This window comes from Mauremys mutica, chromosome 22 (assembly GCF_020497125.1).
Source record: "Mauremys mutica isolate MM-2020 ecotype Southern chromosome 22, ASM2049712v1, whole genome shotgun sequence".
Classification (NCBI taxonomy): Eukaryota; Metazoa; Chordata; order Testudines; family Geoemydidae; genus Mauremys; species Mauremys mutica.
In genome coordinates this window covers 763,405-784,799 of record NC_059093.1, presented here as the reverse complement: position 1 = coordinate 784,799, position 21,395 = coordinate 763,405, and the positions used below count along the sequence as shown (strand labels likewise).

Here is a 21,395-nt window from a genome sequence, read left to right as displayed (position 1 = left end):
GCCGGATTGCCGTCGTGGGCGGGTATTGAGGGAGAATTGTGCCGCAGTCTACGTCACAGCAGCGCGCGGCTCCTTCAGGCTCGCGGCAAGTAGCCGGGGCGTCTTCCCGCCCACCCGCAGCACCTCCCGGCCGCAGGGACCCGCCCGGCGCCGGTGAAAGCTGAGGTAGGGCCAGGCCCGGCCCGGCCTCCGCCGCTCTTCAGGCCTGTGTGCGAAAGACCTTCCCGCCCCGCCGCGCCGAGCGCTGCCCGGGGTTACAAAGCCGGGGGAGGACCTCGCCCCCCCCTTACACCAGGTAGGGAGCGGGTCTTTCCGGAGTAAGGCACCATGCAGCGACCCGCGTGCGCAGGGAAACGAGCGCTGGCCCTGTGCAAACCTGTCCGCTGAAGCAGCTGCTCTGCCCCCCTGACACAGGGCTGGGCCTGCTGCTGCCCTCATCCCCTGCTGCTTCTGGCAGGAGGTGACCAGACAGCAAGTGTGAAAAATCGGGAGGAGGGGGGTGGGGTAATAGGAGCCTATATAAGAGAGACTCAAAAATCGGGACTGTCCCTATACAAGTGGGACATCTGGTCACCCTGTCTGTCAGACAGCACAAGTATGGGTAATCTACAGTACATGTTCCTACTCAAGGAGAGAAGCAAGCTCTGAGAATGCAAAACTTCATAAACAAGGGTTACCTCCATTATCAATTGCCAGTGGCATAGTTTTGTGTTTGTACAGCAGGTGGTATAGAATATCAGGGTTGGAAGGGACCTCAGGAGGTATCTTTAGTCCAACCCGCTGCTCAAAGCAGGACCAATCCCCAACTAAATCAGATTGACATCTAGATTGACAGCAGGCACTCACAGGCCGTATAATCACATGAGAGGTGTTTCTATGTCCATATCATCATGAAGTAGCACTTCCCCATATTGGAGTAATCTCTGGGTACTGCAGCAGCTGTTACTCTCAGACTGGAGGTGGTTTCTGGTGCCCTTATTCTAATAGAGTGGCATATGTTTCAAGGGGTCTATATGAGGGTTGCATTTTATCCAGTGGCCAGTCCTTCCTTGCAGAAATGTGCCACCTCTGCAGACCTGATGGGGACTAGGCTCTTAAGCACACAGAGTGTTCACATACTGCATCACACATACTGTAAGCAGTGGGTGCTACAGGAGACTCAGGGGGGGCTCTGGAGTTGTTGTACATGGCTGCATCTAAGAAACAGAATTGAGGATGAGTCAGTGACCCTCACATGTCTGTCATAGCTCATGTGAGGGCAGAATGGATTGTTCCTTTGTGACACTTTGTCACAGAGCACCTGCTCAACTCTACCTGGCCCTGCAAATGTTCCTAGTCCTTTCCAGCCCAGGTTACCACAACTCAGCCAAGTCTAAATTCTAAAGCCTCCAAGCACAAATCCATCATTAGGAGCAGGGTGCAGGAGAAGGTTCCCATTGCACGCTGCTGCTCTCTTTTCAAAACCCTGCTCCTCCACAGGATGAATGCTATAGCTACTGGTACCACAGTAGCCTCAGTACCCACTTTTCATGGGTAAATAGGGGACTACTCTTCTCAGGGCCTTGTAACACAGGAACAAGTGGACATTCCCTGGAATTGAAAGGTGAGACATTCCAAGTCAATAAAAGGTACTTACTTTTTCCCCTCCACACAACACGTGATTAGACTGTGGAACTCACTGCCACAGGAAGTCATTGGGGCCAAGAATTTAACAAGATTTTAAAAAGGGACCGGATATTTATATGGCTATCAAAAATATCCAGAGTTACCATAATTAATGATAAACATTTGGGAAGGGACACTGAACCTCCTGCTTCTGGGATTAAGCCTGTCTGTTAGTGATCACAGTGAGCCTTAATGTAGGTGCAGATTATCCCACATCAGTTACTTCAGGGTTCTCATACCCTCCCCTGCAGCAGCTGTTGCTGTCAGGTACAGGAGACTAGGTTACAAGCATCTGAGGTGTGATCCAGTCTGGCACTTGGCACTCCCTGGACCTATGCCTCCCTTGCTCCCTGACATGGATGCTGTGGCTTCCAGGACCCAATCCTCCCGCCCTTTGCCAGTACCTGACTGGAAAGTGATCTCACTGAACATCATCCAGGTGTAAGCAAAGTAATACTGGCACTTGATGGCACTGGCCATGCAATAAAGCAAGGGCACAGTGATGAACTGCACACTGGGGTTGACATCATCGAGCACCAGCATCGAGAAGATGGTGTTGGGCTCCCACTCATTGGCATCAGAGCAGAAATAGCACTGAATTGCCTTGAATATCTTCACCCCCTTGGCAAACATGTTGTTGCAGTGCACGTGCATGGCAGCAACAGAGTCCCAGGTGAGCTTGACACCAGCACAGGCTGGCAGCACCTGCAGCCCAGGGCAACTCAATAGGAATCGGAGACGCTGAGATAGTCACACAGGGAACACTGTGCTCATCACGCCCTTGGTGGCACCCTCACCTAGAAGCCTAGCTTGTCAAGGGGCCCCAGGAGAAGGGGTTGGGGGACATTTCCTTAGCATTTCATCATAGGAAACTTGCCACTGTCTGAGGTCACAAATGGAGTGAGTCTTTGGTCTCATTCCAGTCACTAGCTGACAGGTCACAGAAACATAGTGATTACAGACAGAAGTGGCCCATTAGTCACCCACAGGCAGGGATAGTAAGTGGGTCAGCAGAGCAGAGCAGGGGCTAGTGGCTAGGGCTGAGGAGGCATGGCGCAGCTGAGTGAGCAGTGTAGCTTTGCATCACTCATGTTCGCTATTCTTGGCAAAGCCCCCCTTCCCAATGCAGGGCAGACTGTGTCCTAGTCCCTAAGGCCTTGCATTAGCATTTTCAGAGGCACATGACAAAGTCAGAGCCCTAGTCCCTTTCTAAAACATGCCTTCTTCAGCCAGGCACACGTCCTGAGACACAAGGCCACAACAAGCCCTCACTGATGTTACCAAGAAAGGTGCCCCTGAAGCCACAGACCTTCATGGTGGTGAAGTTTCTGATCTGATCAAATTCAAACATGATTTAAATGTAGCCCCCAGTGGTGCTTTCATTGCGCCACCCCACGTAGACATAGCCAGGCCACATGTGGTACTCATGGGTCTGTGTGAAGTCATCCAGGCCAGAAACACTGTCCGTCAGCTGGCCCAGTCCCTCAGTCATGCTGTAGCATAATGTATTCCTGGTCCACAGCTAGAGCTTAGAGCTGTTACCACCAAAAAAAACCCAACAGCTGCAGGATTAACAAACCTAACACTCAAAGATTCTAATTTGAAAATAGGATGAGGAAAAGTGTGGAATACCCGGGGGGTGAGGGTAGGGATAGGCACCCAATGACTATAAATTTTACACTGCTGCAACAGGAATTAATCTTTGTACTAAGGCCTATATACACCAGTATTGATATAGCAGCAAAGGATCCTGTGGCACCTTATAGACTAACAGACATTTTGGAGCATGAGCTTTTGTGGGTGAATACCCACTTTGTCAGATGAAGTGTGTATTCACCCACGAAAGCTCATGCTGCAAAATGTCTGTTAGTCTATAAGGTGCCACAGGACTCTTTGCTGCTTTTACAGATCCAGACTAACACGGCTACCCTGCCGATACTTAAGCTCACACTGAAATTTTATGGCAAAGCTGGACATTAAACAGGACCAAGCACCAGTTCTGAGCCCTAACCACAAAACAGTGTAAAAGCAAAACTTGGTGCAGAAATCAGAGCAGCCACAAAAGTTTCAGTGAAGCACTTGTTTAACTCTTCACATCACCACCCAGTGCAGTTTTAATCTAGAAGAGGCTATGAGCCTTTGAATCAAGTTACACTGGGGCATTGGGTGGGGGGGGGGGGGGGGAAGATGGTCAAGCTTTGTTTATATGCAAAGTAGCACTAGTTTAAATTGAAGATATGATTTTTAAACTCATTCAACTGGTGCAAAACCCTATGTGAACACCCTTAAATGGACAGAACAGGTTTAAATCTAATTCTTATCCCGTTTTATTTTAATTCAAAGACTAATTAGATTTCTAACCAAGTGTTCACCGAGGATTTTGCACTTAACTAAATTAGTTTTTAAACCAATTTAAAATTAAACTGGAACAAATTTGAATATATAGAGAAGACCTATATCCTAGCCTTTAACACCATCATGGTGACAGTCACCACACTCCTATAACCCAAAAGCAGTATAGTTTAAATGGACTATCATTGCACCCATGAAATTCTAATATGCCCCTCATCCAAGTATCCAAGAGCCCTAGCTCGTATGCTCTCATTTGTAAAGCAGGAGTCACCCAACCTTAACAGGACTTTCAGCTACACTTGGTCAAATAAAATTCTGTATGTGGTCCTAATTAATTCAACTGAAATTGCAGAAAAAATGTAGGGAGATCAGTCACCCATGCTAGGATTTGACCTGAGGTCAGAATTAAATTTTAACCCTCAAAAAAAGTGTTATGGGACCTTTGGCGGCCACAGATGGTGAAACCCAGTCATGTCTTGACCAAAAGGTTGGAACTCTGGCAGTATGGCACACCATGCTGGAGCTTAGACGTTCAGTACCAAATCAAAGTCAGTGCCGAGATTTTCAACAGACAGCAATTGGCAATATGGATTAAAATGGTATACCCAGAGTTCATACTGTTTTCAACTTGAGATGTAAAAAGATGATTGTAGAAAAGCAAGTCTTTTATTGAAACCATTTCTTAACAATGGAGCAAGTACATTGACTGAATTAGTTTGCCCCTTCCCTCCCATGTAAAAAAAAAATTAATAAAACTGACCAAAACTTCAGTACAAACAAGTACCTGAAATGCTAATAGAAACGAAAATTAGGACTTTAGGGCTAAGTGTCCACCAATGTGGCAAAGAAAAATAAAAGAATTCCACACATACACAACGCTGCAAATCTTTGAACAGACGGGGGTATGGTGTAGCAGTACTTGATATGAACCCAAAATATCATCTGGGTTGGGCTTGGTTCTGTTTTAGGTAGTTCACACCAGTGAAGGTGAAAAAGGAGAGACAATCTTCACTGCCATAAGAGAGGAATCAGGGCTAAGGCCAGCCACCCCACATTTGAGGAGGGGAACACCTTAAAAAAAGTTTCCAGGAATGTTGAATATTTAAAACTTTGCATGTGATTCAGGCTGGTTTTTCAAGAGTCACAGTAGAATGCACATTCTGGTCAACACTGAGATTTGCAAAACTAAATGCCTTGTTGTTTGTGTTTAATCTTTTCAATTCTGCACATCTAACAATTTCAATCAATAAACCACACAATTTAACAAAGACAAGACCAAGCATGCAAAAAAATTGCTGCCCTAATCATGTCTACAGTGTGTGCAATTCTAGTGGAGGAGGAAGAGGGTGATGAGATAAATCTCTAATTAAAAATGTTTTTTTTCTAAACTGTCTTTTCTCCCATCCAAACAAGCTTTCTGGTCTTGCAGCCTATACATGCGTCACTCCACAGGAGATTTAACTTCATAAGAACTGCAGCATTGAGCATGTGAATCCATCAGTTTTTACTTCACTTGATGTTTCTGTTTTTAACTGTTCTTAGAAAGTCAGGGTTAGAAGATGGGCAAACAAGCTGTACCACAGAAGGTCACATTCTTCTCAGGCAAACATGTATCTGAGGGAAGAACATGACCTTTTTTGGCCCATACTGTCATCTGTTCACCCAAAAGGCACATTTCCATCAGATTAGTCTTCCATACTGTAACTACCCTGCTGTTATCCCCCATCACTGAGTGTACACTGCTGCGGGCACAGCAGCATGAATCCTGCAGCTCAAGTCTGATCATAACTGACTTGTAAAATGTGCTGCAAATCCCACTACAACACCACTCCCTACCCGCCAAAAGGTGAATTTAACCTATTCTTGGGCCATCATGCTCAATGGCAGAAGCAGAAAGCTCAGCTACTGTCTTTACAAACAAGAGGCATTTTTGACAATCACCACACAAATGTAAACAGTTGAGAAATAACAGGGAAATGCAATGCCAAGGGTAAAATAATATTACATTGTAATGGGCATCCAGAGCAGTTATTGGTTTATTCATCCCTGTTATGAAGGGCTGACTCCAGGCACAGGGTGAAAGACTGTCAGAAGACATTTGCAGACAACACTAATATACATGGACTTCCAGCAATTCAGAATAGTATCCACAAAACTTCCCTACCACCACCATTGAAGGCCAACATTAATGAGACCAGAAGCCTGCTACCAAGGATCAGACTGCAGAGGTCATTATATATGCAGCTTGATGGGATGAGATTCCATCCAAAGGAAGATTTGATGTCTTTTGATGCAAGGACCACAGAAGAGCCACAAACATCCATAACCACACCCTAGGTACACTTATTTCAACTGCAGCATGATTGCTCTTCTGCTTTTTGAAAGGAAAACTTCAGTATTCAAGTGCTATTAACCAACTTAGATAATTAAGTTTAACTTCCCACTGCAGCAGTCTCCTGTCTGCAGTGACATTCTCAGGGAGCCAGTGCAGTTTGACTCAATGTTATGAGATGGAACTGAATGCAGCATGTTACTGGGAGTCAAGGGAGTACATGATCAGAGATAGAAGGGATAGGCTAAAAGGCTATCTAGTGGTGTCTGAACTCCACAGATTTCTGTTATGGAGAAGTTTCTGGCTCGCTCTTTGGTGCGGCAAGAAGTTGGAGGAGTTTTGTTTCCATACACTAGCTTGCTGTGTAGATGCTGTGAAAGATGGTATTGGTGATGGCACAGACACCTCTCCTGGATAGAAGAGCAGTATGACACAGTTTAAGATAGGAGGATAGAAAAATTGCAGTCCCTCTAAGAAAAGAGAAGTGGGTCCTAGCTTTTGAGAGGAGCCTGGGTTGATTAGGGAGAAGGAGGAATTTGGTTACAGTAGAGAAAAATAAGTCTTCAGAACACAGCAAAACCAAATTTAATTGTGCAAATGAGATTACTTATAAGAACAGAGTTCATCCTGGGAGTGGCCCTGGGCAGGGAGCATTGGAAGGTCCAGTTATCTGTACTTCGTGCTGTCTAGATGCATGAGACAAGACTCAGGAGGAAGCCTGCAAATCAGTGTGAACACCACCAGTAATGGGGTGCAAAACCCTTGAGACAATGTGTTTCCTCTGCTTATCTGCTCTTGAGTGAGAGATTGCACCATAAGAGAGGAAAAGCTATGCCAAAAATCCACAAATCTGAATGGTTAGTGGAAGTTCTGTTTGGGCTTGGAAAAGCAGTAGTACTGAGAAAGGTGCCCTGACTGATTCACTGATAGCACTGTGATCTTCAAAAACATAGCTGCTGGGCAGTGTTGGGAGGGACTAGAGCTCTGAACTGTAATGTAAAAAAGTCAGAGAAAGTTTAAGGAATTCCTTAAGCCAATTTCCAAAACAGACAAAAGCATTTTAAAGAGAATGTCAGGAAGAGTATTTTTTTATTTTGGTTGAATAGGTCAATGGAGACCAATGTAAGATGCACATTCACAAGGGTTTGCATATGAAGTAGGTCAGGATCTCACTGATGTGTTTTAGCAGCATGAATGTTTCCAAAAAGATATGAGACCATCACTGAAGACAAGAGGTTTCACAACAAAGCCAGTCTGATTTCACAAGACACTGGGGGAGAAGGCTAACAAGAATAGATTTTCCAGTTTTCATCATTCTGTGTCTCCTCATCTAAAACCTATTCCCATTTGCTGTTCTGGTTGCAGTCAGAGATTCACCATCAAATACTCTTTCATATCTTTAGTGTTCCAAATAGCAATTTGTGATCCTTTTATTTTATATTTAAACTTTGAACTAAATCCCAACATCTTCCTTTAGGTCCCTATTCCCTGATGCTAAATTCTGCCTGACACAGAACTAAGGGCAAAGAGATGGCTTTCGCAGCACTAGTGTAATGAAAAACGAACAGAAATCCTCATCCTAAGGCATGGTGTCCTTCCCCACCAAATTCTATTTCACTTCCCCATGCATCAAAATGAGAATATACTTCTTGTTGGCCACAGCATCCTATTTCCCTAATTCAGTACCTCTTGCAAAGAGCTCCGTGACATGTTTCTGGGATACTTTAACACCTTCATCCTCACCAGATGAGGCACGGCCCAGAGTGTTCCTGCCAAATTATTTCCTAAATCTTACAGGCTTTTTTCACTGTTTTAATTTACAAAAACAAAAGCCACTTCTGGTGACATCAATTGGACTATACTGGAACTCAGAGTCTTCAGTGAGCACATGGTCATCTTTAAACACATGAAAAGACAGACAAAAAACAAAACTCACTCACTAAAATTAACAGTGAAATTCCCAGGAGAAAAAAAAAAATGTACATCTCTATTGCATTTTGTTGTCAGCCTGTTTGTCATGTTCCATTTAACATGAAACTAAATGGGTCCATTATAAAAAAAACCTGTTAAATAAATAGATGTGATGCTAGAAGAAATTTCAAGGGATGTTATAACTCATCATTCGTCCTGCTCTCTTCGCTAGCTTCTGGCTTCTTCTCACTCTCAGGTTCTATGTAATAAACAGAAACAAAAAAGTGAAATTATGATTATAAAGTGACAGGCATGCTGTACAATGTGTTTTTTTTGGATGCTACTATAATAAACATTAAAATACTTCAACACACTCAGAACAGGGGATTGTAGAGTTGTGGAGGTATGCTTGGGCAGTAGTATTAGATTGTAGCTACTACAAGTGGCATGATTAGACACCAAGGCCTGATTCTTAAAACACTGATGCACATAAGTGGCTTTACTCATATGTGTAAGTGTTTGCAGAATCAGGCCCTTGATTAGCCCAAAAATTCTATTTGATAGGTGGTGACACTGGTGAGGACAGGAACAAAAATAGCAAGTTGCAGACATACCAAGGTGAGGAGATTCACCCATGCTGTGTGGGTTAAAAAGGAGATCTTAAGGAGGGGGTAAACCAGCATGGCCACATATCTTGCCACATGGATATTATTTAGAGTCACACTGTCAGGTTGAAAGTTGCTTTTGGAAAATACATTTCCTTTCCATGTTACAGACAATCCGTTGAGCATTCAAGCTGAACAATTTCTAAGAGTTTAATTTACTTGTTACACTATACACTATTTGCTTAAAGTATACATTTAATTCAGTTTGGATAATGAAAATGTATTTCCTTGTTTATGGTCACTTGCAGGTTTTCACACACTAGCACAGGATTGCAGTGTTTGACTTCCAAATGCTGCAGGGAACAATTGCTTTAAAAGTCCCCTGGAACTTTCCATTGGAACGCAAAAACTGTCAAGAGAACATTTCAATGGGTTAGGTTGTAGGAGTTTGGTTTTGATCCTTCCAGGGATACACTACCGCTATAATAGTCCCCTAGTTAGGTACAATAGTGTCCCTCAGCCTCACTGCACAGGAACATAGACTATCAGGGTTGGAATGGACCTCAGGTGGTATCTAGTCCAACCTTCTGCTCAAAGCAGGACCAATTCCTAACTAAATCATCCCAGCCAGGGCTTTGCCAAGCCTGACCTTAAAAGCCTCTAAGGAAGGAGAATCCACCACTTCCCTAGGTAACAAATTCCAGTGCTTCACCACCCTCCTAGTGAAAAAGCTTTTCCTAATATCCAGCCTACCCCCCACCCCCTTGAAACTTGAGACCATTACTCCTTGTTCTGTCATCTGGTACCACTGAGAACAGTCTAGATCCATCCTCTTTGGAACCCCCTTTCAGGTAGTTGAAAGCAGCTATCAAATCCCCCCTCATTCTTCTCTTCTGCAGACTAAACAATCACAGTTCCCTCAGCCTCTCCTCATAAGTCATGTGCTCCAGCCCCCTAATAATTTTTGTTGCCCTCCACTAGACTTGCTACAGTTTTCCCACATTCTTCTTGTAGTGTGGGGCCCAAAACTGGACACAGTACTCCAGATGAGGCCTCACCAATGTCAAATAGAGGGGAATGATCACATCCCTTGATCTGCTGGCATACTCCTACTTCCAGCTTCTCATCCACTGAAACCCCTAGGTCCTTTTCTGCAGAACTGCTTCCTAGCCATTTGGTCCCTAGTTGGTAACTACATGGGATTCTTCCGTCCTAAGTGCAGGACTCTGCACTTGTCTTTGTTGAACCTCATCATCAGGTTTCTTTTGGCCCAATCCTCTAAGTTGTCTAGGTCCCTCTGTATCCCATCCCTACCCTCCAGCGTATCTACCACTCCTCCTAGTTTAGTGTCATCTGCAAACTTGCTGAGAGTGCAGTCCACGCCATCCTCCAGATCATTAATGAAGATATTGAACTAAACTGGCCCCAGGACTGACCCTTAGGTCTGCTTGAAACTGGCTGCCAACTATTCGTGGAGCCATTGATCACGACCCGTTGAGCCAGACAATCTAGCCAGCTTTCTATCCACCTTACAGTCCATTCATCCAGCCCATAATTCTTTAACTTGCTGGCAAGAATACTGTGGGAAACCATATCAAAAGCTTTGCTAAAGTCAAGGAATAACACATCCACTGTTTTCCCCTCATCCACAGAGCCAGTTATCTCCTCATAGAAGGCAATTAGGTTAGTCAAGCATGACTTGCCCTTGGTGAATCCATGCTGACTGTTCCTGATCACTTTCCTCTCCTCTAAGTGCTTTAGAATTGATTCCTGCTCCATGAGTTTTCCAGGGACTGAGGTGAGGCTGACTGGCCTGTAGCTCCCCGGATCCTCCTCCTTCCCTTTTTTAAAGATGGGAACTACAGTGAAACCCCGCTATAACGCGATGTTTGCGGTCCAAAAATTTCGATTGTGTTAAATGCAGGGTCACGGTATAGCGGGGTGTGTCAGTGGTTCCCAATGCGGTGCATTGATGTGCGCCGCCTAGTGCCCAGCAGGGTAGAGGAGCCACGGCTCCCCGCCTGCCGGGGACAGAGAACTCCGGGGCTGTGGATGCCGGTTCTCTGTCCCCGGCAGGCGGGGAGCCGCGGCTCTTCTTGAAGCCAGAGAGAAGCCGCGGCCCCACGCCTGCCGGGGACAGAGATCACCGGCGCCCGCAGTCCCGGAGTTCTGTCCCCAGCAGATGCGGGGCTGCAGCTTCTCTCCCTTGCCCTGGTGTTGGGGATCATTGGTACAGTACCGTACTGTATTATACCTTAAAGAGGAGCCAACCTGTGATCGCGTTATATGCGATTTCGCGTTATGGCGGGGCGCGTTATTGCGAGGTTTGACTGTACATTAGCCTTTTTCCAGTCATCCGGGACCTCCCCCCGATCGCCATGAGTTTTCAAAGATAATGGCCAATGGCTCTGCAATCACATCCGCCAACTTCTTTAGCACCCTCGAATGCAGCGCATCCGGCCCCATGGACTTGTGCTTGTCCAGTTTTTCTAAATAGTTCCAAACCACTTCTTTCTCCACAGAGGGCTAGTCACCTCCTCCCAATACTGTGCTGTCTAGTGCAGCAGTCTGGGAGCTGACCTTGTTCATGAAGACAGAGGCAAAGAAAGTATTGAGTACATTCGCTTTTTCCACATCCTGTGTCACTAGATTGCCTCCCTCATTCAGTAAGGGGCCCACACTTTCCTTGACTTCCTTCTTGTTGTTAACGTACCTGAAGTAACCCTTCTTGTTACTCTTAACATCTCTTGCTAGCTGCAACTCCAAGTGTGATTTGGCCTTCCTGATTTCACTCCTGCATGCTTGAGCAATATTTTTATACTCCTCCCTGGTCATTTGTCCCATCTTCCACTTCTTGTAAGCTTCTTTTTTGCATTTAAGATCAGCAAGGATTTCACTGTTAAGCCAAGCTGGTCTGACATATTTACTATTCTTTCTACACATCAGGATGTTTTTTTCCTCCGCAACCTCAATAAGGATTCTTTAAATACATAATTGCCACATCAAATCAAACCAATGTCCCATTTCCAACAGTGGCTGGAACACGCCAAAAGTTCTAAAGCAGATGTAACCATGTCTTCATAATAGCCCTAAGAGGACAGTTTGGGGCTTTAAATCAGGTAGTGACCCCTTCAGATGGGTCTATATTGCAAGTGAACAGGGTTACCACCAGTTCCCCTTCCTCAGTTCTAGCGTTAGTGTTAAAGGGGCCACAGCTACCATTCCATCCCAAATGTTTTTCTGTAGCTGGCCCTCTCAGTTGTAAAGTTTGATTCACTGACACTTTCTCAACAGCCAGAGGCTCCTTCTCACCCCGTGGTTCATTGGCAGGGAAACAGAAATGGAGAGAGATTTTCCAAACAGTGGGCTACAGACATCCATGGTCACCGAGTTCTATTTCCTTACACAAATGAATCCCTACCTGTGTCCGGTCCAGACTGATCACCTAGTGTTGCTTCCTCGACTATGGGAGGTTCCCTGACTGGACTGACATCTTCAGGTTTATCTGTATTATGGGGGAGAGATGTGCAACAAGTGGTCATACAAGTATGTCAAGCCCAACACCTCCCCTAGCTCTGGTATAGAAGATCAAATGTACAGATGAAACACTGGACAGGAAAAAAAAAAGTTTGCCAATGTGGATTGTAAGTGAACCAATTGCAGCCCATCACTAGAAGATTACTAATTTCTCATAATTGATCCTGGGAAAGCCAATGCGATGGTCAGTAAGGGTAGTCAATAGGAGCACTTTGAGAAAACACAGAAGTACCCCAGCAAAGCAGAGGAAGCATCAGGCAGCAAGCCATAAGGGAAGAGTTCAGCAGGGATCAAGAGCAGCCAGAGGCAACTCTGGAGCAGTCAAAATAGTGCATGGGGGTGGGGGTGATGTTCTGAGCTTGCCAACAGCCACTGGAAGAAGATAAGGCCCAGGCTGAGGCCTGAGAGTTGTGCAGGAAAGCCATCCCACGGGCTGGAGCCTGACTAAGATATCCTGCTAAAGGAACCAGGGCTAGCATAGAGGAGCTTTGTCCACAGACAGAGTGGTTTGATCTTTATAAAGGGACTGGGCACTCAAGACCTCACCTACCTTGAGAGATGGGACAGCTGTAAATCCTAGCATTCCTAATGATGTAACCTAGGAAATCTCTGAAATCAGCTGGCTACCATGCAGGTAGCAGAGACAATCAGCAGGTATCCAGAGCAAGGTGTCACCTCTTAGAAGGCTGTGCCGCTTAGTGGGGAGCAGAGACCAAACTGATGCTGAAGGTGGTCTCTTCTCCAGTCTCTATTTAAGCCACAGAGGCAGACCCTTTCCCTTCCATGAGCTTTATAAAACCTGGACACCTGGTCAAACAAATGTCAATGGAAGAAGATACAGAAGTAGCACTTGGAGCATGCTATATTGCACCAAGCTTTCTCCAGTAATTCCCTTATTAGGAGGATCAGCAGCTTTTCCACTTTTATCAAAGATTTCTCTCATTACAATCTCATTTTCCTCAGTGCAGACAGCTTTGAGAGAACATTACACCTGGTGGTTCTATAATATCAGATGCTCACATGAGCACTTGCCTGTCCTGAGTGTGCCTCACCTTCTCCTTTCTCCTCCTTGGGAGGGATAACCTTCTCGCTGTCAGGGGGAGCTGTGGCATTCTTGCCTGAATCAGTTTTTGTGGTGTTCTTTTCCTTCTTGGGTCTGGGTTTTGCAAACTTAGCCTTGTTCAGTAGATACTGCACCTCCCTGTCCAGGGCTGCTATCTTCAGCTCTATGTCCTTGGACAGCAGGGTGGGCTTCTCAGTGGGAGGAAGTTTATTCTGTTCTGCCAGTGTCTCGTTTTTCCAAGTCTGCAAGGAAAGTCCAGGGTCAATCTCTCCCCATGAATATGCTGCTATTTCCTGGTTAGATGAGTTACTGCTTTTAAAAACACACAATCCCAGACACAGCACCTGGGCATTCTAATTGCCTGTGGTCAACAAGGCTTCCACCCCAACATCCTCCAGCCTCTTAGTTCTATAAGGCCAGAGAACAAGAGTGCCATTGGCTGCTCTTAAAACCGTACAAATACTAATTACCGGGAAGGCACTAGCCTCCCATATTGCACATGAACCAGCTGTATCTCCAGTCGCTACATTTTTCCAAAGCAATATGCAATCAAGTTTGGTAGCAGGAAGTATTAAAACAGAGAAAGGTTTTCCCTAATGTGAGGAGAGGCTGTACATCCTCTGCTCCCTATTCCCAAGTGAAAGTCAACCCATTAGCCGTGGCATGGATCACATTATCCAACACCACATCCTGAATGGGCTCCCCAGCCCCTTCACTTACCACAGTTTCATTGATTGCTTTCTCTAGGGTACTCAGTTCCACCTCTGTGAATATCTGATCAGCCTCTGGAATCATTCGTGCTCCCCTGAAAGACAAATAATTATTTTTGCTCCAATTGTTGTTCAGGGTTAACATTTGCATCAATGGTATTTGAAATTTCTATGAGTCATTACACAAACTGACTCATGTTTTTGGACCTTACTGCTTTTCACATATACATGAACTTCTGTCCAAGGAAAGTGAACACTAGAAGACCCAGGTATTTCAGGGGATTGGGGGTTTTGTATTCCATTCCCAATCACATTTAGCAGTGACCAAAATTTACCATGGGATTGGCCCACGAGTGGGTTTGCTAGGATGGTTTTATGGGGGTGGAGAGACAGTCTTGACCCTTCTGAGAATGGGTGCACTTTGCAGTATGCATGGGATATCATACCGTATGGGCTTTGAGCGTTTCTATTAACACACTCCCTAAAATTCCTCTCAGGCTCTAGAAGAAGCCACATACCAGCCTTGTTCCCTCTATGGGTTTAGCAGCTAGCAGGCCAGATTCCATTTTAAGTAGTGGATGAAACACATGCAGCACTTTTTTGCACCACCCACAACTTCAGATCTTCTCAGGGTCTCGCTCTTACTTGAGGAAGAGGTTGGAGTGATTGAGGAGATTTTCGAGGGCATTCAGGCGGTCTGGCCATTTCCTTCTTTCTTCCACACGGAAGAAAAGGCTCCTGCAGAGTTTCTTCAGCTCAGACAGCTTCTCTTTCAGTTCCTGCAAGTGTAAGAAAACAGACAGGAACAGAATTGATCAGACATCTAAAACTGCTCCAAACCTTTAATCCCAGAAGTATTGTGAATCCCAGAAGCTTGAGCTGCAGGAGTTTTGCCTGCTGTACCCATCAGATGCACAAGTCCTGTACACTAACAGGAGCTGCAGCACTAGACACTGTGTATGGAGAATGGGAAGTTAACTGCTTTATGTGCTCCAAGAGGTTGAAGCAACAGGGATGGGAAGAGCTAGTTCTTGTGCAATTCAGTGCTGGGCAAATTAACAAAAGAGTTTCCAAGCCCCAGAGCACATCAAAGCTCACCTTTCCTGACTTGGGGACATCAAAGAAACCAAGGAAGCCTAGGTCTATTTGCCACCTACTGGCAATTCAGTGCAAATTGACACCCTACTTCCATGCAGCAGTACCTTAGTTGTGGCTCTATAGCCCTCCTCCTCCATCCAATTGGAAGCTTCACTCAGTTTTCTTGAGATTTCCTCTCTCTGCTCCTCTGTTGAGACAAACTGATATTCCTCCTGGTAAAGCTTGTCCTGAGAAGAGTAACGGTCGCTTCAGCTTAATTGCTGACTAATGAGAAGGCACACACAGCAAAGGAATCTCTCTCAACCCCCTGACAGAATGCAGCTGCAACCAACTGTAGGATTCCAGGGCTGCTCTGTGCTAATGAGTGCAAGTTCAACCCCCAAATTTGTCCTCCTGCTCCTTCAATCAGCTGAGAGTGGGATGGGAAAGCTGACAAGTCCTCACATGTAGAATAAGAGCTTTCCTCCTGCCCTTGCTAATTGGAGTTTCTTTCCAGATAGAGCGTGGTGATGCTGAGACAGGCAGAGGAAGGGACAGCGTATACAAAGCTTTTATGCAGGCAGAGATTTGATTTAGTATGCTGCCTAAGCCCTAATCTGGTCCCATGTCTTGAAGCCTCCCAAAGCCATGTGGGACAGGGAACACTCAAAATGATGACAGATGAACTCCTCAAAGCAACCGCTCCCCACCTTGAAACAGATACAACCCTCTGCATCCAGCTCAGCCCTGACAGTATACAACTTCTCCCACCTGCTTTTCATAAGCTTTCGACCCTTTTCATTGCTCTTACCTGGGTCTCAAAGATGAATGCCTCCAGGCTATTGGCTGACTTTTCCCTCTCCTGCTTCTCTAAGTCTCTGACTGTCAGATCCTGGAGTCTAAAGTGCAAGGAGGCCAGAAATAAGCAAAAATATCAGCACGTGTAAGAGGGGGTGATGTTCTCTTTGCAGACAGGGATCTCTGTAGGCAGCAGTACCTGTCACTCAGACACCATTAACTAACCCATCAGCACCCAGGCCAGGCCAGTTACAGGATACACTTAGATGTCTTAGGGTCAAATGCAAAAGGTGGGAAGTCAGGAGAGATCTCTCTCAGTTTCAATGTTCAGATTCACAGTGCTCAGGATGCTTCTCCTTGGAGTACTGACTGGCTAAAACTTTCTCCTTAACCCCCTTTAAAACAATGGCCTCCCCTAAAAATCCATCCGCACTATTGTTACCTGCACACATTAGGGCAACCCACCTTTCCTCACACATATCCCAAATTTTCATTGGCTACACACTGAAACACATAAATGAAAACTATGGCAAGAGAGATAACAGTTATAGTACTGCTCTGAACACTGTTCATTCTCCTCCCACCCAAGAGCTGCGTTAGACTCATTGGGCACTGATAGCATGGCTTGGCTACTGTGATCACCAATGGGGGTGAGGGGACCATGTAAACACTGTCGTCACTAGCATGGTTACAAATACAACAGGGACAGATCTTTAAGTAATGTCTCATGCAGCCGGGGTGCCACTCCACAGGAGCTCACAAGACTAGAGTCGAAGATGGGAAAGATTAAAATTATTGGCTAGAGCGATGTTAACTGGCCAGGCTGAGCTTCCCCGACCTCACTGGGCATAGAGAGACTATCTGGGATTCCCAGCCGCTCACTGCGGATCTAACCTTCCATCCAACACACACAGAGCCAGTGCTGTCTCCACTTCCAGCTCTTGTCATTTTCTAGTCTCAGAACCGACCCTTTTCTTGTGCACATTTATCCCAGTTCCTCCCTTTGCCATTCAGAGTTTCTGGCCTTGCCACCTTTTGGGACATTTACCCCTAGTTTGTTTGAAAGGGCTGCTGAAAGAAGAATGGTGACAAGAGAAGGGTCAATACAGGCAGTGGGGGTGAGCAAAGTCTTGCAATGTTTACTACAGTCAGATTCATTCTGGGAGTGGGAAAAGGTGGTGTCATCTCTGCACATGACCTGAACTCAATAAGACATGCATGCACCTTAGAATCTGTTGCTCACTCTGGTCCCTGTGCCCCAGCCCAGTCTGCTCCCATAGCCAACTCCCTTCACTTCAGCATGCCCCCCTCAAACTTACTTCTTCACTGAGCTCTTCAACTCCTCCTCCAGCAGATCAAGAACATCACAGACATCCAACTCCACACTAATCTCATCCACGAGTTTCTGCTTCTTGGGGACTTTGGGTTTCTTCTCTTCCATTTTGGTGGCTGTGCTGTCACCAGGACTTTTGGACATTTCTTCCTCTTTCCCGGATTCCTCCTTTTCTTTGGGATCCTGTGTCAGAAAAGCAACTCCAGGATAAATAAAAAGATCAATTTGCAGTACCATCTCACTTGCAACAAATATTTTGAAGAGAGGCACACAAGAACCTGATAAGGTGGATTTGAGCTCCCAGGGTTAAGTAAATAAGCTAGTATTCTACATCTGTAAAAATAATTTGCAGGTCTGCAGTGCCTTAATGCTTCACAGGCCGAGAGACCTTGTTTCCGCTATGAAAAAGGTGTATTCTTAACTCTAGTTAGTTAAATAGTGCTAAAACCCTAGTGAAGACAAGGCGTCTCCTTTTTCTTTAACTCTACCTGCTTGCTTGTGTGAGAATTACAAACTGTCCTATCTTCTCTAGGATTTTACTTCTTGGTAGTAAATTGGAATAATAATAATTAAAAAAAAATTCAACATACCTTTTTTCCACTGTTAAGGCAAGGCCTTAGTGCTTCCCAGACACGGAAGCCAAGGAACAAAAATTAACCGAATGCCCAAGATTACATGGGGATTTCAGAACAGAACCCAGGAGTCTCAGCTCCCAGTCCCGTACTGCAAACAGCAGGGCCCATTTCTATTCAGAACAGTGCATGACTGGCTCTCATGGACTTCCGCACACAACAGCTTTGCACTTACCAGCTCAGAATGGCACTGTAGGTACAACACAGCAGGATGAGGAACAAATATAAAGCATCCTTGGAAGGAGAGAGTGGATTGATATGAATCTGAAGGGCAACGGGAAGCAATGCTGAACACATCCTTCTGAGGATGAGGCAATGTCAAGGGAAAGGGTTCTCTGCAGGGAAAACTACAACAACTCAACTGAACTTTGGCGCAAGGAGTCTCCAAACACTCGGCTTCAGACCCTGAGTGAAGGTCACTCCCCACTTCTACCCCTAAGGAGCAGGGACTGTATTTCAGTGGCCTGTCAGTTAGGGGTTTATTTTCAGAGATAGTGAGCAGGAACAAAGCGGTGGTACTCAGCCTGCACACATGGGGTAGAATCTCTCACTCCCTCCTCCATTATTTCCAGTCAGATTCCAGTCCTGAGGTACAACAGCACAGTGTCACCATTTTAGGGAGTCTTCCTTTGCAGAGTCAGCTGCTCACCTGAGATGCTGTTTTTTCTCCTTCCTCCTTTTCCTCCTGTCTCTCTGCTTCTGGAGGGACAGTTTCTGTTTTATCCTGCATTGGAGATGGCTGCTGCTTCTCTTCCCCCTGCTCCTCGCTCACTGTTCCTTCTCCCTCCTTCTGGTCCTGTTTCTCCCGTTCTTCTTTTCCTGCTTCTGCCTGGCTCTCCTCTTCCTCCTGGGCAGCAGGGAAGAAAATGCCACAGTTTTTACATGGAAATACCATGCAGATGTGTCACACAGAGAGGGCAGGCTCATACTGGAAGCTTGGTGTTCAACGTGGCACAGAGGCTACATGAAGACTTTAGGAAAGTCACCATATCACCTTGGAACCACAACTCTTTTCTATGCCAGGGAAAGCAAACTGAGACTCCTATTGGCAACAACACAGGAGCAGCCAGGCCCAAGTGGTCTGTGTAGCAGAAGAACCTGCCAGAGCCTACAATGATGAGATGCAGGAGATTGTAACCTACACAGTGCTACCCAGAGAGGATCCAGAAAGGAGACTGGAATGACAAAGAGGCTTCATCAGGGAACCAGCCTTGGCAGCATTTGCCAAAAGGGGGATTGCCACCAGAAGGGCTGTATGTTTATTTTTAACATCATGTTAGACTTTGAGACAGATACAAACGTCTACATTGTATAGTTTTTAATCTTGATGTCCTGCCTGTCACTCTGATTTGGTTCGTGTTTAACTACTGCCTCCTCTATTTTGCAGACAGGACTGAACCCAGTCCGGGTCCCACCTCCCCATCAAAGCCAGCACCTCACCTGAACAGTCTCTGTCAGGTTCTCTCCCATTTCCAGTGTTGGACCTCCTCCTCCAAACAGGCTAGAGATTGTGTTGCCAAGTTCTGCAGGAGAGAGAAAAAAACAAACAAACAAACCTCAGAATGTGTCTTTGAAACAGTCCGGAGAACAGTGTGGGAGGAGGAAGAGCAGCAACAGCAGGAGGGAGTGACATGCATCAGTCAGAGGTTTGGTAACTCATCAGTGCAAAATACATGTTCTTGACTTTCAAATCATGAATTCTGTCTAAGTGCCTCTCCAAGGTTCAACAGTAATCCAGGGGCAGCCTGGGATCCTGACAATATTTGCTGTAACAACTCTTGCACTACCATTGCTAGCTCTTTCCCTTCCTGCACATCCCCCTGTATACAAAGTACTGGGCCCTCATCCAGGCGTAGCCTGGAATCTGCCTCTCCAAATGGTGATTGAGTTTTCCACTGTTCACTGCCCTAGCGGACCTCCACCCATATGCACTCTCACCCCTCCTTCCTACACACCAGCGGTAAGTCTCTGCACTTGCCCTGAAAGCAGGACAATGGAAGGCTTCCAGTCAGTGGCATCATGGGCCAACCAATGAGGAGGGAGAGTGCTGAAGCACCAGATGCACAAGACTTCCACTGCTGCCCTCAAGACAAAGGAAAGGGATTTGTTTCCTTCTAAATACACCCCTTCACTGAGGGAGGTGAAAATGCAGCCCCCTGGTATTACTCATGCATGTAGTGCATACCTGGTTACCATGCTGATGGGCACCTTAGGAGCGTGCATGACACTTTCAGGGAGACTTGTTCCCTCAACTAGCAGCACATGCTCAGGGCCATTAGTTATTTTGGATCTGCTAAGATTAACAGGCAGGTACTTGTGACCCTAAGGATTCCTAAGTGCCAAAAGAATTCACTATTCTTAACAAATCCCATCAGGCTTGTCAAACTCACTACACCTAGCATACTGCTTTTGTAGTATTTATCTATAAAGAATGTCATGTAAGATCTCAAATGAAAGCCAGAATCTTACTGGTCATTTATATAATGTAATTGCAAAACATATGCACTGAAGCTATGTAAGGAGTTATATGTATATATGCTGGAAAATATAAATTTTAAAGTCTGAATCAAAGTAAGTTTGACAGACAGGTTTTTGCAAGACAAAAAGGAGTATATGCACCTGTCTGCCTCAGTTCAAATGTACATTAAACACTGCGAGCCAACACAACGGAAGGTCTGTTGGCATATGAAATTAACATGAGATATGAAGTCAGCACACCAGGGAATAAGCCCCAGGGGTAATCCTGACTCAGGGGACAAACTATGGATTTTTGGTGTGATATAAGGAAAGGACACCATTATCCTTCAGCAAGGAAGCAAAAACAGTGCTTTTTGCATTAAATGATAGAGGAATCTCAGCCGGGTTGGCTGGAGACACTGAGAAATTGCTTCAGGTGAGGAACTACTTTAGACAAGTTAAGCAGCTTGTTAAAGTTAAGTTTAGGCTCTACCAAGAGTGTTATACTTTTTGTTTTACATGTAAACATTTCTGTTTCCATTATTATTCTATTTCTTCAATCTCAGCTTTCAACAACTTATGATTGGTTTTCATTATAAATATATCTGTGCTATGATGTTACAAAGGACCTGATCCTGAGTTGTAACACTCAAGCTGTGTTTATTCTGTTCCCTCAGAGATAGCAAACTGGATAATTTCTGTGAGCGGCCAATGGTTAATGGTTGGGCACCACAGGGAATGCTCTGAGGACTCGGTGGGTGCCTATAGCTAACCTACACAGAGGATGAGGTCTGCGGAGGCCTGGCAGGCAGTGCTTGTGTTGCCAGAGGCTGTTGGTTTCAGGAAGTTGAGTTACAACAGGCATAGGTAAGACCGCTTCACACTAAGGGCAAGTAATTGTGAAGTGCCTCACAACCCTGGGT

General features: G+C 45.5%; 1 protein-coding gene across 2 annotated transcripts in view; it reads right to left on the bottom strand.

Moving 5' to 3' along the window:
- Window positions 1-4,664: 4,664 nt before the first annotated feature.
- The window catches only part of HYOU1 (hypoxia up-regulated 1), a 33,142-nt gene continuing 16,411 nt past the window's right edge, over window positions 4,665-21,395 (bottom strand). For both annotated transcript variants that reach the window (XM_044997090.1, XM_044997089.1), the window contains exons 16-25: window positions 19,456-19,538; window positions 18,665-18,862; window positions 17,370-17,566; window positions 16,064-16,151; window positions 15,378-15,500; window positions 14,821-14,954; window positions 14,186-14,270; window positions 13,455-13,707; window positions 12,287-12,370; window positions 4,665-8,519 (exon numbers count right to left, since the gene is read on the bottom strand). In XM_044997090.1, coding sequence (XP_044853025.1) covers window positions 8,458-8,519; window positions 12,287-12,370; window positions 13,455-13,707; window positions 14,186-14,270; window positions 14,821-14,954; window positions 15,378-15,500; window positions 16,064-16,151; window positions 17,370-17,566; window positions 18,665-18,862; window positions 19,456-19,538 — 1,307 coding nt within the window. In that variant the 3' untranslated portion in view covers window positions 4,665-8,457. The remainder of the gene's footprint in view (window positions 8,520-12,286; window positions 12,371-13,454; window positions 13,708-14,185; window positions 14,271-14,820; window positions 14,955-15,377; window positions 15,501-16,063; window positions 16,152-17,369; window positions 17,567-18,664; window positions 18,863-19,455; window positions 19,539-21,395) is intronic.